The sequence below is a fragment of the Hevea brasiliensis genome, chromosome 3 (assembly GCF_030052815.1).
Source record: "Hevea brasiliensis isolate MT/VB/25A 57/8 chromosome 3, ASM3005281v1, whole genome shotgun sequence".
Taxonomy (NCBI): Eukaryota; Viridiplantae; Streptophyta; class Magnoliopsida; order Malpighiales; family Euphorbiaceae; genus Hevea; species Hevea brasiliensis.
The window spans coordinates 9,760,034-9,774,723 of NC_079495.1; the positions used below are offsets into that span (position 1 = coordinate 9,760,034).

A 14,690-nucleotide genomic window follows, 5' to 3' on the forward strand; every position below is an offset into this window, starting at 1 on the left:
CAGGGATCTGAAAATTTGGTTATTAAAGCAGCATTCAGAAGACTGACATATGCTAAAAAAACCAGCTACTTTGCCGTCCTCAAGTTCATGCTTCACAGGATTCATCTAAGAGCACCAGCAAAGTCATTCTGCATTATATTTCAAGTAAATTTCAAATGGAAAGATCATGGACTGTGCAATTGGAGACCCAAATAAATAACAACATAAAGAAAAGTTGTAGATACTATTATCATGTTTCTTTTGAATTGATATTTCACTTTCAAATAATTTCATGTTGTCATATTGTTGATGGTAACATGCAACATCAATCTATGCCTTTAGATGCAACAGGATTAATAGGGACCGTGCGTCTGTAATTGCAGGAGGTCCAGCATCTAGATCTCAACTTGCAAGGCAACTTCAAAAGAAGGCTATAAATGTTTTTCATGCTAGGAAGGTACTAAAACATTACATTACAACAATATCAACGATAAGACATTACATTACAGCAATATCAACGATGAGTTCTGGGCTTCTAGCAGTGACAAAAGCCTAAATCGTCAAATTAGAAATAATGAGAAACTTTTGCGTATGACTATCAATGTATGCACACCATCGAGTATCGACATTTCTTTTGTACTCGATCCATTTCAGCTCAGCTCAACTAAACCTTACTCTCAAATTTGTTGGGGTGCAGTTATAAAGAACCGATTTCTTCTTTTCTGTTTTGTATAGGGATCAATATTTCTTGGTAAAACCACAATATGATGGATTATGCAAATACACACCAAACAAGAAGGTGGCATCATATGCAAGACTCTGAATTCTGGTGGTGGTGGAAAATTTTGCTGGCTGTCAATTCCAGTTGAATCTCCATAACCTGCTGCAACAGTTAAAAAAAGAAAATGAACTTAAGATGAAATCAACCACCAGAAGCATAGTTACTTATAATCTTATTCATATGGAGAACAGTATTCTCAAATGCTCCACACTATCAGCAATCAAAAAAGAAAGAGAAAAAAAAAAAGCATTCTTTTTACTTGCAGGACCACTGGTTGGTATTTGATGAGGTACTTCAAGCATATGCACAACCCAACCCTTTAAGAACAATGCGTCATATATTCACTCATTGGGATAATGCCGGTTTGGAATATTTAGAACTTAGAATTAGTTTGGATAAGAACAAAGTTGAGGATCGATGATAGTTGTTATTTGAACTGGAATTCATCAAGAAGCTATCTGACCAGTAGCCCATTTTAACTCGAATGGCTCTCCCAATAAGAGCCAAGTTATCCACAAATCCCAGTAGACCAGTCAATCCAAAGACATCAGGGCTGTAATTTTGAAGAACAAGGAATCAACAAATTTTAAATGCCCAAATAACCCTAATGCAAAATGACAGTAATCTAAGAAAAGTGCAAGATGCATTTATCTGATGGATGTCATCTCTACAGTATGCTACAATTGGTAAAATCAGTAAGAGTTCATTTCAATTATCATAACAAATAAAATCCACTGAATATAGTGAGCAAGAAGATAGAATCATGGCATAACAAAACTAAGCAGTAATAAGAACAGTGACCTCTATCCTCAAAAAAAAAAAAAAAAAAAAAAGGACAGTGGCGTTCTAAAAATGAATAGGATGAACAGATAACTAATTAGCAGACTGCCTACCTAGTTAGTTGTTGATTTAACCTTGATGCCATTAAGAAAAATCTCAGGAATATGACCTATCTTAGGCCAATCCTCGCCAGTTTCTGGATCACACCTTTCACGTAGTTCAGGACAAAGTCCAATCTTCAGTTCTCTCAAGGCAGTGAGGCAGTGCATCTCCTCCGGCAGAGAAAACAATTCAGGACATCTAATGATCTCCAGCCTTTTAAGTGATGTTAGATTTCGCGTCCAGTCTGGTAATGCTGTGAAGTTAGGACAATCATCAATGTATATGTATTGTAAGGTGGACGCACATCCTTGAAGTGAGTGGGGCAAAGTCACCAACTGTGGTAATTCTCCAATGACCAATGAAGTAAGGCTCAGATCGAAATCTTCATTGTATTCCATTTCCATCAAGTTAAGCTTTGCACAGTCACCAATTACCAAGGTCTCTAAAGCGGACAGGTGCTTTAAACTGTGAGGCAAACAAGTCAAGCTTCCACAGGAAGTTATCACCAATGTTCTAAGTGATGTGAGGAACTGCATACCTTCAAACAAATGTTCCAAATTTCCACATTCAAATAAGGACAGATATCGAAGAGAACTGAGACATTCTATCCCATTCTCCAACAAAGAAGTCTGTTTTGTAGTTATCTCCAAAAACCTGAGGTTGCTCATGTTCTTGATATCTCTAGGAATTTCTTCAAGCTTCTCACATTCTTCAAGTCTTAAGGTTTGCAGATTCTGCAGCTTACAAATGGAATTGGGGAGTTTCCTGATCTTACGATTCCTATAAAGGTCAAGATATCTCAAATGCTTCAAGGTACCAATTGAATTAGGCAATGCCTCAAAACATGAATCACTAAGATTTAGCACCCGTAAGTGTTTGAATCTTGATATACAGGCGTCAATAAATGTTTCGCTGCTAGGTCCCATCCCTCTGACTGGGAAAAATATGGTTCTCACCCGATCTAGCTTGTGTAAGAACTTCGGAACTTCTTGGCCCGGCAAATTAGTGCCCAAAAAAGAAAAATGACGAATTTTTTCATTAACAGTTGGGGTGAGAAAGGTTACAGTTGAGCACTCACTTTGTGCTACTGATATAGCTAGATCGTGTACAAGATCATGCATTTTGCAGGTGAAAAAGAAACCATGATCCTCAACATCTTGGAAAAAAGATCTTGACCATAATTCTTTCACATACTGCATCCCATGGTCTTCCGACTCCTGGTCTTCACCAGGCGAGTCAAGAAGCCCATGAGCCATCCAAAATTGTACCAATTCAAAACTATACAACACATAATTTTTTGGGAATAGGGAACAATATGCAAAACATCGTTTCAAGTAAGAAGGTATTTGATCATAGCTCAACTTCAGCACTGGTAGGATGTCATTTTCCTCCTGTTTTAATTTCCATATCTCATTATCTCTTATGGATAGCCAATGTCTTTCATCAGTAGATGCATAAAGCAAACTTCCTAATGTCCTCACTGCCAGAGGAACCCCTCCACATTTCCTCACAATCTCATTCCCGATGTCCACCAGATTTGGATATTGCTTCTCTTGTCCAGCATTAAACGCCCATTTCAGAAACAAAGACAAGCAATCCTTGTGTGGAAGACCAGGCAAATTGTATGCAAGCTCAATGCCCATAATAGAAGCGACTTTTGAACTCCTTGTAGTGACAATAATTTTACTCCCCATAGCACAACCCTCCAACAAACCTCTTAATTCAACCCATCTCACAAGATTTTCATTCCACACATCATCCAAGACAAGCAAAAACTTTCTACCAGCCAAACTCCTTCTCAAACGTGCCTGCAATTGATCCATTGTCAAGTCACCATAGCTTCTCCCAGTAGCAGAACTAGTGATTTCCTTGGCCAACCTAGTAACATCAAAATCCTCAGAAACACAAACCCACATCTTTAATTGAAAATTCCTATCAACCCTTTCATCATTGTACACCATTTTAGCTAGTGTGGTCTTCCCTAAGCCTCCAATTCCAACTATGGGAACAACTGAGAGATTTTCTAACTCACCATGATGTAACAAATATTCAATAATTTTATCTCTATCAGACTCTCTCCCAATAACATCAGAAGCCTGGACAAAGGAGTGAGTCATCTCTCTCCTCCTGTACACAACTCGCTCATCCACCAATCTTTCGGTGAGATGAAACTTACCCTTTTGAGCAGAAATCTCATCTAACCTCTCTCTAATTTCTTTCATTCTATTTCCAATCTTGAAGCGGAACACAAGTGGGTTATTAGACCTCGAAAAGAAACGACGCACCTTACTATCAGTAGATCGTCTCAGCAAGGCTTCGCACTCAAATTCATCAACAATATCCTCAGCATCATAACAGGCGTCTTTGAGCTTCGATAACCAGATGGTAAGCTCATGGTTCTTCTCCTGTTGCTCCTCGGCATCCAAGAGGACGGCTTTGATTGTGGACAAGGTGCTCTTAAGCTTTTCAAGGTCGTCGTTGACATTCCAAGCTAAGCTAATCTCTTCAAGAATTGGGGAAGCTAACTTTCCAAGAACACTTTCGGCTATGTTAAAGAGAAAAGATTCCAACATTTTTCTTTTCTTGGAGAGAAGGAACTCAATGAAAAGAAGACGCAGAGATGGTGGTCGATCACTGAGGTCTAAGGTTCGCTGATGATTTGAAAAAGTCCCTAAGGATTGACTAACAAATTATAGATAACCGACTATTATTCTTCTTGTTAATTGCTGAAATGCTGAAATGATCGACTTTTCAATGAAGAGTCAATGGGTGGAGGAGTTGAAATTAGCTGGCGGCGTTAGAAAGGTGGGCTGGGCTTCACCTGAAATTCTGATTGAAGGGCTCTCCCTTCAATTTTAATTTCAACAGATAAATTTATAGAGTGCGGTTATGAAAAGTGAATTTAATAATTATTAAATTATTTACATAATTTTTTATATAAATATTTTATTTAATAATCATTAAATTTATTATTATATAAAATCAAGCTTATATTAGATATATTCATAACATGTTAATTTTATTTTAATTATTTCATGTTGGCAAGGCATTGAGATGAACTTCTAACGGGAACTACTAAACTGAAACCCAAGACCCAAAATCTTTAAGCAAAATCTTGCAACTTACAAGTCCCTAAAAGCCATTGTACACACAAAGTCTTTTAAGGCTACAAGCTTATTGAGATCAAATAACTATAAACATCCTTAATATCTTTAAGGAAATATAATTATAATTAATTTAACTAAAAATCATATGAGAGTTGTTTGTCATGTAGGTATGATAAGACCCACATGTTAATAGAAACATCACCTATCATATTTTAATAATTTTTATTCTTCAATTTAAAATGAGTGAATCAAATTTTCTTATAAATTAAAATTAAAAAGGGATAATTACTTATTAAAAAATAAAATGTCTTAATTTTGAATAATTAAATGATTAAAATTGTATAAATATGATATATGATTTTCACCAAAATTTTAGAAGATCTCGTATGAGGATGACAACGGAAAGGATACTTGCGAAAATTACCATACCTGAATCTGAACTCGATTAATATTCTTAAAATCTGAACTCGTTCCAAACCCGATTAAAATTTATTCTTAATTACCCGAATTCATTTAAAACCCGATTATTATTACCAGAAAAAAAAAACTTAATCCCTTTTAATTTTATATATTTTAATTTATAATCTACATAAAAATTATTTTGATTAATAATTTATATTTTAAAAATTTAATAATTCTATAAAATATTTAAATTTTATTTTATATAAAATAAAAAATATAAAAATATATAAATATTATATATTTTATATTTAATTAAATATTTATGTAAAAGAGTTCGGATAACGGATATCCAACATGTAAGACCCAAACACTACCTCAACCTATCATGGATATTATGCTTCAAACCCAAACCCAATTATATATTATCCAAACTCATTTTATAGGTTTTGATCAGATCAAGTAGTCACAAAAATCTGATCTATTGTAATCCCCAATCTCATAATTTTTAAGCGTTTTTTCCTTTTATTTATATATATATATAATTTATGAATTTAAAATACATCTATAAAGTTATTTTCTGAAAATAATTTGATATATAAAACTAATACTTCCAAAAAAATTCTCCTAAAAAAAACATGAACAAAAACGTAATCTAGACAACTATGCTTCCATAGTGTTACGATAATAATATACAATTAAGCCCAACATGCAATAATAATATATAATGAGAGAGTCTAGCTCAACCTTTGAATCCGCACATAATCACACCAGTAAATTCATAATATTCGGGAGCCTAGCTCAACTCTCATACAGTTATTCATAAAATATTTTACAGTTTCAAAATACAAAAATACACACAGTCAACACAGAGTTTTATCATATGACAATATTAATAAATAAAAGACACACTGTGAAAAAGATAAATAGAAATAGCTCCCCATAGAATTATTGTTCAGTTACCTAAAAAAAAAATACAAACCATTACTAAAAACATACAAACCATTACTTAAAAAAAAAAAAAAAACAATTAAGATGTCCGCTGCCAAAGCTTCTACTATAGTGTAGCATCAGGGTTATATTGTCATAAAACAAATAGAATAAATATAAAATAATTTCCTTCAAATTATTTGTAAATTTTAAAATGAAATAAAATTAAAATAAAAAACTAAATAAAAATTGGGGTGTTACATCTTTATTTCATAATGACACTTCCATATGTACATATCTAATTATATCTATTTTATAATGACGAAATTCATCTTTTAAGCCATGATTTTTTTTTTCTAAATTAAGTATTTTTTTTATTGCCCCTTAAACTTTTATTATTTCTTATATTAAGCATATGAAGCTTTACTATTTTTACAATATACACATTTTCTAACTAATTTAATAAAAAAGTATTTAAATTGAACTTACGGAAATTAAACTTTTTTTTTTTCTCTCTTCCTTCCTCTCTCTCTTAGTCCCAAATGTTTTCTCTCTTTCTCTTTGTGAATTTCACCTTCTTTCTCTTAATAAACCGCAATCCTTCCTACATAATCACCTGTTGCTCTTAGTCACAAATAATACAAATTTATAAGAAAACCTTACCAGTTGCTCTTCTGATTTTGAAATGTTCACATGCAAACTCAAGTACTCAACTCATGGATGTGCTTGGACCTGCCACGTCTGCCACTTGAGACCAGAGAGAATAGAAATGTCAAATTATCATAAGTGTACATAGAATCATATGAATATTTAAACAGGGCAAAAGGTTCATTATATTATAATATAAAAAATACAAGTAGATAGCCTTAGGTAATGAAATATTACTACCATTACAAAGATCAATTTTAATTTGTTACTAAATAATCATTTAAAATTTAACCTATATTTCATAATAATCATTTCAATTTAATCTATATTTCATAATAGTCATTTATATTTAATCTATAATACAAATAGGAAAAAAAATATTATTATTATTATTATTGAATTTGAATATATATTATTCAACAATATCATTAATTAGTTTTTGCTCTAAAAAAATTATCATAGCGTTATGTTATAGAAAATATTTTTAAATACATTTTTTTATTAAACTTAATGAAATAATATTCAATTTACGACAATTTCAATTTGTTAAACAGAGTACATCTACTTGGTTTAAGAAGAAGCTTATATATTATTTATAGAATGCAAGATGTTTGAAGAATAATAGAAAATGAAACAAAATTGACTAATTCTTTAAATCAAAACTATTAGAATTATTTTAAATTAGGACCATGCTTTTATATATTAATTCTCACCTGCTTTTCGTATGGGATCGTTGTTTAGCTGAGGACAACCTTTGATTTGAACCTCTTGAAGTGATGCCATGTTCTGCAGGCATTCTGGTAATTCTCTGAGGTTGTTACAGCGTTCAACTTTTATAACTTTTAAACTGTTGGTAGATCCTCGAATAAGCCATTGTGGAAACTCCACTAATTTTGGCAAGAATTCTAACTCTAGTTTTTGGAGGCTGAATTGAGTTGGGTATTGATTCTCTTCTCCTTCCTCCATTATCAAATCAAGGTTTTCACATCCTTTAATACAAAGAGTTTCTAATGCCGTTAGGCATTTAATACTTTGTGGCAAAGATGTCAAGCTTCTACAATAATCGATCTTCAATCTTCGAAGCTTTTTTAGGCCTTGCATGTCTTCAAACAAATATTCTAGATTATCACACGAGGTAATGAACAAAAATCGAAGAGACTTCAAGCAACCTATTCCACCCGTTGGTAAATTCTTTTGCTTCGTTGTTATCCAGAGCCATCTAAGGTTAATCATATACTTCATATCTTTGGGCAACTCTTCAAGACTCCAACATCCAAATAGTAGTAGAACTTGCAAGCTTTGTAGCTTACATATGGAATTAGGGAGTCTTTGGATGTTAGGGCTCCGCCATAAATCAAGATATTTCAAATGCTTCAAATTGCCTATACTTGTTGGTAGCACCTCAAACATTGAATAACTCAAATTCAAGAATCTCAAGTACTGAAATCTTGAGAAACATGTCTTAATAAACGCTTCACTACTAATCCCCTCTCCTCTTTCACTTTCACAGCAAATGGTTCGCACCCGATCCAGGTTTTGTAAGGATTCAGGAAGAACATTTGGAAGTAATTCAGGATGAGGAAAAGATATATGTCGAACACTTTTGGGAATCTGTTGAGTGCTGGTCCTTACCATTGAGCATTCATTTTGTGTGACTGATAATGCTAGATCATGTATTAGATCATGCATTTTACATTTAACTTTACCACCATATTCAGAAAAATCTTGGAAGAAACATCTAGAACACAGCTCTTTAAAATAGCGCAAGCCAATATCTTCTAACTCTTGATTCTCATTGGAAGATTGAACAAGTCCATTTGCCATCCATAAATAAACCAATTCAATATCATCCATTACATAATCCTTGGGAAAAATTGAACAATATGCAAAGCATCTTTTCAAGTGAGATGGCAAGTGTTCATAGCTCAATCTTAAAGCAGGCAAAATGTCATCTTTCTTTTGCTCTAATTTCCATATCTCATTATCTCTTATAAATTCCCATTCGCGCTCATCAGTTACAGAGTAAAGCAGAGATCCTAATGTTATCACTGCCAAAGGAACTCCTTTGCATTTTCTCACAATTTCTTCCCCAATTCTTTTCAAGTTTGGATTTTGTTTTTCTTGTTGTCCTTTAAATGCCCATTTAAAAAACAAAGACAAACAATCCTGGTGTGAAAGAAGACTCAAATTGAGAGCAGAGACTGTGCCCATAATTTCAGCAACACGTTGGCTACGAGTGGTAACTAACATTTTACTTCCATAAGCACCTCCCATTAACAATGTTTTCAGTTCACCCCATTGTCTAGGGTCTTCGCTCCACACATCATCTAGGATGAGTAAATATTTATTTCCATTCAAAGCCTCTTGCAAGGTTCTTTGTAATTGGTCTATACCCATATCCGCATATCGTTGACCAGGAGATGCAGAGTCAAGAATTTTAATAATCACCTTATCTAATTCAAAAACATCGGAAACACAAACCCATAACTTCAACTCAAAATGAGTAGCTATCCTTTGATCATTATAAACCAATTTAGCAAGTGTAGTCTTCCCAATACCTCCTATTCCAACAATTGGAATAATGGAGACATTTTCACCATCAACAGATTGCAACAACGTTTCAATGATGTCATCTCTAGCTTGTTCCCTCCCAATGACATCAGAAGCATCTATAAAGGAGTGGGTCATCTCCCTCTCCCCATGAATGATATGCCTATCAAAAATCCGCTCAGTAAGACCAAACTTAGACTTAAGAGCTGCGACTTCATCTACCCTCTCTCTAATCTGCTTTAGTTTATGTCCCATTCTAAAGCGGAAAATAAGCGGATTAGAGCGAGAAAAGAATCGCTGTACCTTTCGAGTGGTGTTACCAGACTTGACCACTTGCCTTCGCAAGGCTTCACATTCGAACTCATCCACCACATCTTCTGCATCGTATAGGACTTCTTTGAGATTATCCAGCCAAACTTCTATCCGTGGATTCTGTGACCGCTGCTGCTCGGCATCCAAAAGCACAGCTTTGATGACTTTCAAGTTGTCCTTAATCTTTTCAAGATCGCTTTCGAGTCCCCATGCCAGGGAAAATTCTTGAAGAGCAAGAGAGCCCAACTTCCCAAGAACACTCTCTGCGACGTTGAAGAGAAATGAGTCGGCCATTGTGTTTGGGTAGAGAAGAGGAGATGAATTAGTGATCAGGGAAAATGGGTTCTTTTAATTTTCAGTTGACAGAAAGCAATGATCAAGGAGTTGGTGCATTATCCTTGTGAGTTGTTGACTTGTTGAAGAAACTTCATTGAAGATCCTTCAAATAAAAACAAAGCAAAACAAAAACAATGATCAAACCAAACATTATAAAATATTCAATGTTAATTTTCTATTAAAGCCATATATGCATTGTCCATATGAGTTGAGGTCCATCGGTACATATTGAAAATTATAAAATTAAAAATGAAAAAATGTTACCAACAATAACTGTCCGTCGAGAGTTAGTGAGAATTGTATTTCGTTGATAATATTAATGTGAACAGCATAAGTACTAACGTAGAACGCGGTCAATAATTACCGGAGTCAAAGCCAGGAAATTTCTTTAAGGCTAAGTAATAATAGAGCTAGTTCAATTTAACTACTTAATTTCATAAAAAAAATTTCTCTCTCTCTCTCTCTATATATATATATGAAATTTTCTTATTAATTTACAATAAATTTTCATTAAAATTAATAAAAATGCTTTTAATTTGTAATTATTATTTTAATATTTTTAATATATTAAAATAATTGTAAAATATCTTGATTATTCAAATTTATTTTTTGAAATTAAATTTTTTATTTACAATTCTTTCAAATTTTAATCATTAAAAATTTAATATATTATGATATGTATATTGATTTATATATAATTATTTACATACACTTAAAATTGACTAATTAGATAAATGACTCTATTAAATAAATTTTTTAGCTCTATCATTGGGTTAATGTAAAATAGAAAATTAATTTTAAGAAATTAATTATAATCATTGTTTATATATTTTGGAGAAATTAATATTATATATTTTAAAAAAATATCATAATAGAGTATAATTAAATTTAAGAAAATAAAATTAAGAGTGACTATATTATAAAAAATTATTGAATATATGATAAAATTAAAAAAAATCAGATATTTTACATTATTTACATCATTTGCATCATAATAAAGCAATAAAAATTATTTGAGAGGCCAATAATTTAAATAAAAAACCTTTTTTAAGAATATATATATATATATATATATATATATATATATATATATATATATATATATATATATATATATATGTTTGTCTTTAAATATGCATGTTTATCAATTAATGACTATCCACGTGTAAAGCAAATGTAATAAATGGTAGAAGTTATAATTATTTGACCATTATAATTAAATGGTAGAAGTTAAGAGAAAGAGAAAAAAAAAAGACAGTCAGAAAGTGAGAAGTAATAGTTCTGAAGGAAATATCAGCGATGTATAGAGAAAAATGAAAGGAAGCGAAATCCTGGTGAATTACAGAGAAACGATGTCTTAGTATTATGCTCCAAAAGGGCGAAACTCAGTTTTTCTTCAGTAGTGATTGTGCCAACAGGCAGTCTTATATTGCTTATTTATTTATTTAATATTAATAATTATATTTAAATTAAAAAAGGTTAAAATAAAATTTTAAATCCGTATATGCTTTATTTAATAAAATTAATTACACTTTTAAAATAAAATTTAAAATATTTTATATACACTAATAATTAAAAAATTATTAAGTTAAAAATAAATTTTAAATATTTTATATTTTTAAATAAAATTAATAATTATATGCTTTATTTAATAAAATTAATTAGACTTTTAAAATAAAATTTAAAATATTTTATATACACTAATAATTAAAAAATTATTAAGTTAAAAATAAATTTTAAATATTTTATATTTTTAAATAAAATTAATAAGTTAAACATTATCTAATTCTAATAATTAAACTTATAAAGTAGATAAATTAAAATATTTTAAAATACTTATATGCTTTATTTAATAAAATTAATTACACTTTTAAAATAAAATTTAAAATATTTTATATACACTAACAATTAAAAAATTAAGTTAAAAATAAATTTTAAATATTTTATATTTTTAAATAAAATTAATAAGTTAAACATTATATAACCCTCATAATTAAATTTATAAAGTAGATAAATTAAAATATTTTAAAATGCTTAAAAATAAATATGTTCTCAATATTTTATATTTTTTAAATAAAATTATTATTTTTAATAATATCATGTGTTTATTAATTATACACCAAAAAGGGATAAAAAAAAATAAAAATCACAATGAAATATATTTATTTATTCTAAAAATATATATATATATATATATATATATATATATATATATATATATATATATATATATATATATATATATATATATTCTAAATCATGGTCTCTTTTAACTCCAAGAAATTATATGATGTTGTCCGCCACTGTCAGAAAAGTAAAGCTATAAAGCAATGATGCTTGCACGTTTTCTACTTTCGAAGCAGAAAAGTAAAGCTATAAAGCAATGATTCAAAGTTATCAACTTTATTCGCATGGATTGAAGGTGTTTATTTTTTATTTTTCTTTTTATTTTCACAAGACACTTAATTTTAATTAAATTTTTTATATAAATTTTATTTTATTTTCTAATTTTTTTAAAAATTTTAAAATATTATTACTATTAGATATTTTAACTAAATTATTTCTTTACTTAAATTAAGACTTTAAATTAATTCCTGCTATAAATATTCATATATTTTCATATTTTAAAAAATTTTAATAGGCTTTAATAATTTACTTTTTGATAAAGTTATTTTTATTTTATTTATATTTAAATTTTAGACTAAATTTTATTTATTTTAAAGTTTTAAATTAAATTTTATTTATTTTTAAAGAGTTTGACCATGTATTGATTCTTTTTCATACTATAAATTAAATAATACATAAAAATAAAAGAAAATTTTAAGTACATAAGAAGATATTGCATCCTTGAATTTGTTGTTGCATTAACATTTTGAAGATAATTTTATTATCCCTTGAATTATACCTTTTTTTCTCCACATTCAATTTGTTAATTATGACTCTGCAAAAGAAATCTGAGATTTTTTGGCTAATTGATATCAGACCACTGGACTTGCCCACTATTATCAGTTGTGTACTACTCTTCATAATCTGAAACAAGAAGCAGGTCAATCTGTGAATGATTTTCTTGCCCAGGTCTAACCCATTTGGAATCAAATATCTCAGGGCAAAATCAGTGAAGATAATCTTCATCTCATTCAAGTTCTAATGGCTCTTCGATCAGAATATGAGGCCGCTCGAGCGTCCCTGCTACATCGAAATCCACTCCCATCATTGGATACTGCTATTCAAGAAATTATTTTTGAAGAGACTCGTCTCAGTTTGGATAAAACTCCTCAATTTGAAGCTGCTTTTGCAACTACTCGATCTTCACATCAGAAATCTGGCAATCAACTCTGTAAGAATTGTAATCAAATTGGTCATGCTTTTGCATATTGTCCTTCTATAGAATGCAGATATTGTCATGGTTACGGTCATATTCTTGAACATTGTCTCACACGCCCTCCAAGACCAAAAGGAGGGCATTCTAAATTCAAGAATGTCTCAAAGCCTGGATCTTCCTCTGTCACTGCTGTTGCTGCTACTAAGGGCTCTACTGCCATCACCATGAGTGATCTTGAGGCACTATTCAAACAGGTTATCTCTTCTAATTCTCCTGCTGCCATGTCTGCCACTCCGAGTAATTCTTATTGGCTTTTTGACTCTGCATGTTGTAATCATATGACCACTAATCTTAAATTTTTGTCTTCTGCAAAACCTGTATCTTCCTTACCACCAATGTAATGGCCCGGCCCACTAGTGATATTGTCCGCTCTGGACCGAAGCCCTCACGGTTTTACAACGCGTCAATAGGGGTTACGAACTCTCAACTTATGAACCCAGCATCTCTCCCGTGTTTTGTCGATGTGGGATTTGCCTAGGGTGTTACAATCCACCCCCCTTATGGGACTCAGCGTCCTCGCTGAGGTTTGCCCCACCATCGTTCAAGGTTGCACGCGGAGCGGCTCTGATACCACAAATGTAACGGCCCGGCCCACTAGTGATATTGTCCGCTCTGGCCTAGCCCATACTAGGCCTCACGGTTTTAAAACGCGTCAATAGGGGTTACGAACTATCAACTTATGAACCTAGCATCTCTCCCGTGTTTTGTCGATGTGGGATTTGCCTAGGGTGTTACAATCCACCCCCCTTATGGGACTCAGCGTCCTCGCTGAGGTTTGCCCCACCATCGTTCAAGGTTGCACGCGGAGCGGCTCTGATACCACAAATGTAATGGCCCGGCCCACTAGTGATATTGTCCGCTCTGGACCGAAGCCCTCACGGTTTTACAATGCGTCACTAGGAGTTACGAACCATCAACTTATAAACCCAGCATCTCTGCCGTGTTTTGTCGATGTGGGATTTGCCTAAGGTGTTACAATCCACCCCCCTTATGGGACTCAGCGTCCTCGCTGAGGTTTGCCCCACCATCGTTCAAGGTTGCACACGGAGCGGCTCTGATACCACAAATGTAATGGCTCGGCCCACTAGTGATATTGTCCGCTCTGGGCTGAAGCCCTCACGGTTTTAAAACGCGTCACTAGGAGTTACGAACCATCAACTTATAAACCCAGCATCTCTCCCGTGTTTTGTCGATGTGGGATTTGCCTAAGGTGTTACAATCCACCCCCCTTATGGGACTCAGCGTCCTCGCTGAGGTTTGCCCCACCATCGTTCAAGGTTGCACGCGGAGCGGCTCTGATACCACAAATGTAACGGCCCGGCCCACTAGTGATATTGTCCGCTCTGGGCCGAAGCCCTCACGGTTTTAAAACGCGTCACTAGGG

General features: G+C 32.3%; 2 protein-coding genes across 5 annotated transcripts; both read right to left on the minus strand.

Moving 5' to 3' along the window:
• Nucleotides 1-204: 204 nt before the first annotated feature.
• LOC110651913 (putative disease resistance protein RGA3) lies at nucleotides 205-4,467 on the minus strand. 2 transcript variants are annotated; one of them, XM_058143825.1, is made up of 2 exons: nucleotides 1,654-4,467; nucleotides 205-859 (listed from the first exon to the last, which is right to left on the minus strand). In XM_058143825.1, exon 1 carries the CDS (start codon nucleotides 4,213-4,215, stop codon nucleotides 1,654-1,656), a length of 2,562 nt encoding a protein of 853 aa, XP_057999808.1. In that variant the 5' UTR covers nucleotides 4,216-4,467; the 3' UTR covers nucleotides 205-859. The 2 variants fall into 2 exon arrangements, with proteins under 2 accessions (XP_057999808.1, XP_057999807.1); XM_058143824.1 differs by having other exon boundaries at nucleotides 205-1,313.
• A 1,386-nt stretch (nucleotides 4,468-5,853) lies between these two features.
• On the minus strand, nucleotides 5,854-10,137 carry LOC110654879 (putative disease resistance protein RGA3). 3 transcript variants are annotated; one of them, XM_058143828.1, is made up of 3 exons: nucleotides 7,440-10,137; nucleotides 6,742-6,819; nucleotides 5,854-6,111 (listed from the first exon to the last, which is right to left on the minus strand). In XM_058143828.1, the coding sequence occupies exons 1-2, from the start codon at nucleotides 9,880-9,882 to the stop codon at nucleotides 6,788-6,790; spliced, it is 2,475 nt and encodes an 824-aa protein (XP_057999811.1). In that variant the 5' UTR covers nucleotides 9,883-10,137; the 3' UTR covers nucleotides 5,854-6,111; nucleotides 6,742-6,787. The 3 variants fall into 3 exon arrangements, with proteins under 3 accessions (XP_057999811.1, XP_057999809.1, XP_057999810.1); XM_058143826.1 differs by having other exon boundaries at nucleotides 5,856-6,111; nucleotides 6,742-6,825; XM_058143827.1 differs by lacking the exon at nucleotides 5,854-6,111 and having other exon boundaries at nucleotides 6,534-6,825.
• Nucleotides 10,138-14,690: the final 4,553 nt, after the last annotated feature.

Bases quoted from the DNA above. Each gene is read 5' to 3' on its own strand.
- LOC110651913 (XM_058143825.1), bottom strand. From the start codon at position 4,215: ATGTTGGAATCTTTTCTCTTTAACATAGCCGAAAGTGTTCTTGGAAAG.
- LOC110654879 (XM_058143826.1), bottom strand. From the start codon at position 9,882: ATGGCCGACTCATTTCTCTTCAACGTCGCAGAGAGTGTTCTTGGGAAG. The intron at 6,826-7,439 runs GTGAGAATTAAT...TCTGGTCTCAAG, and splicing joins CGATCCCATACGAAAAGCAG to TGGCAGACGTGGCAGGTCCA.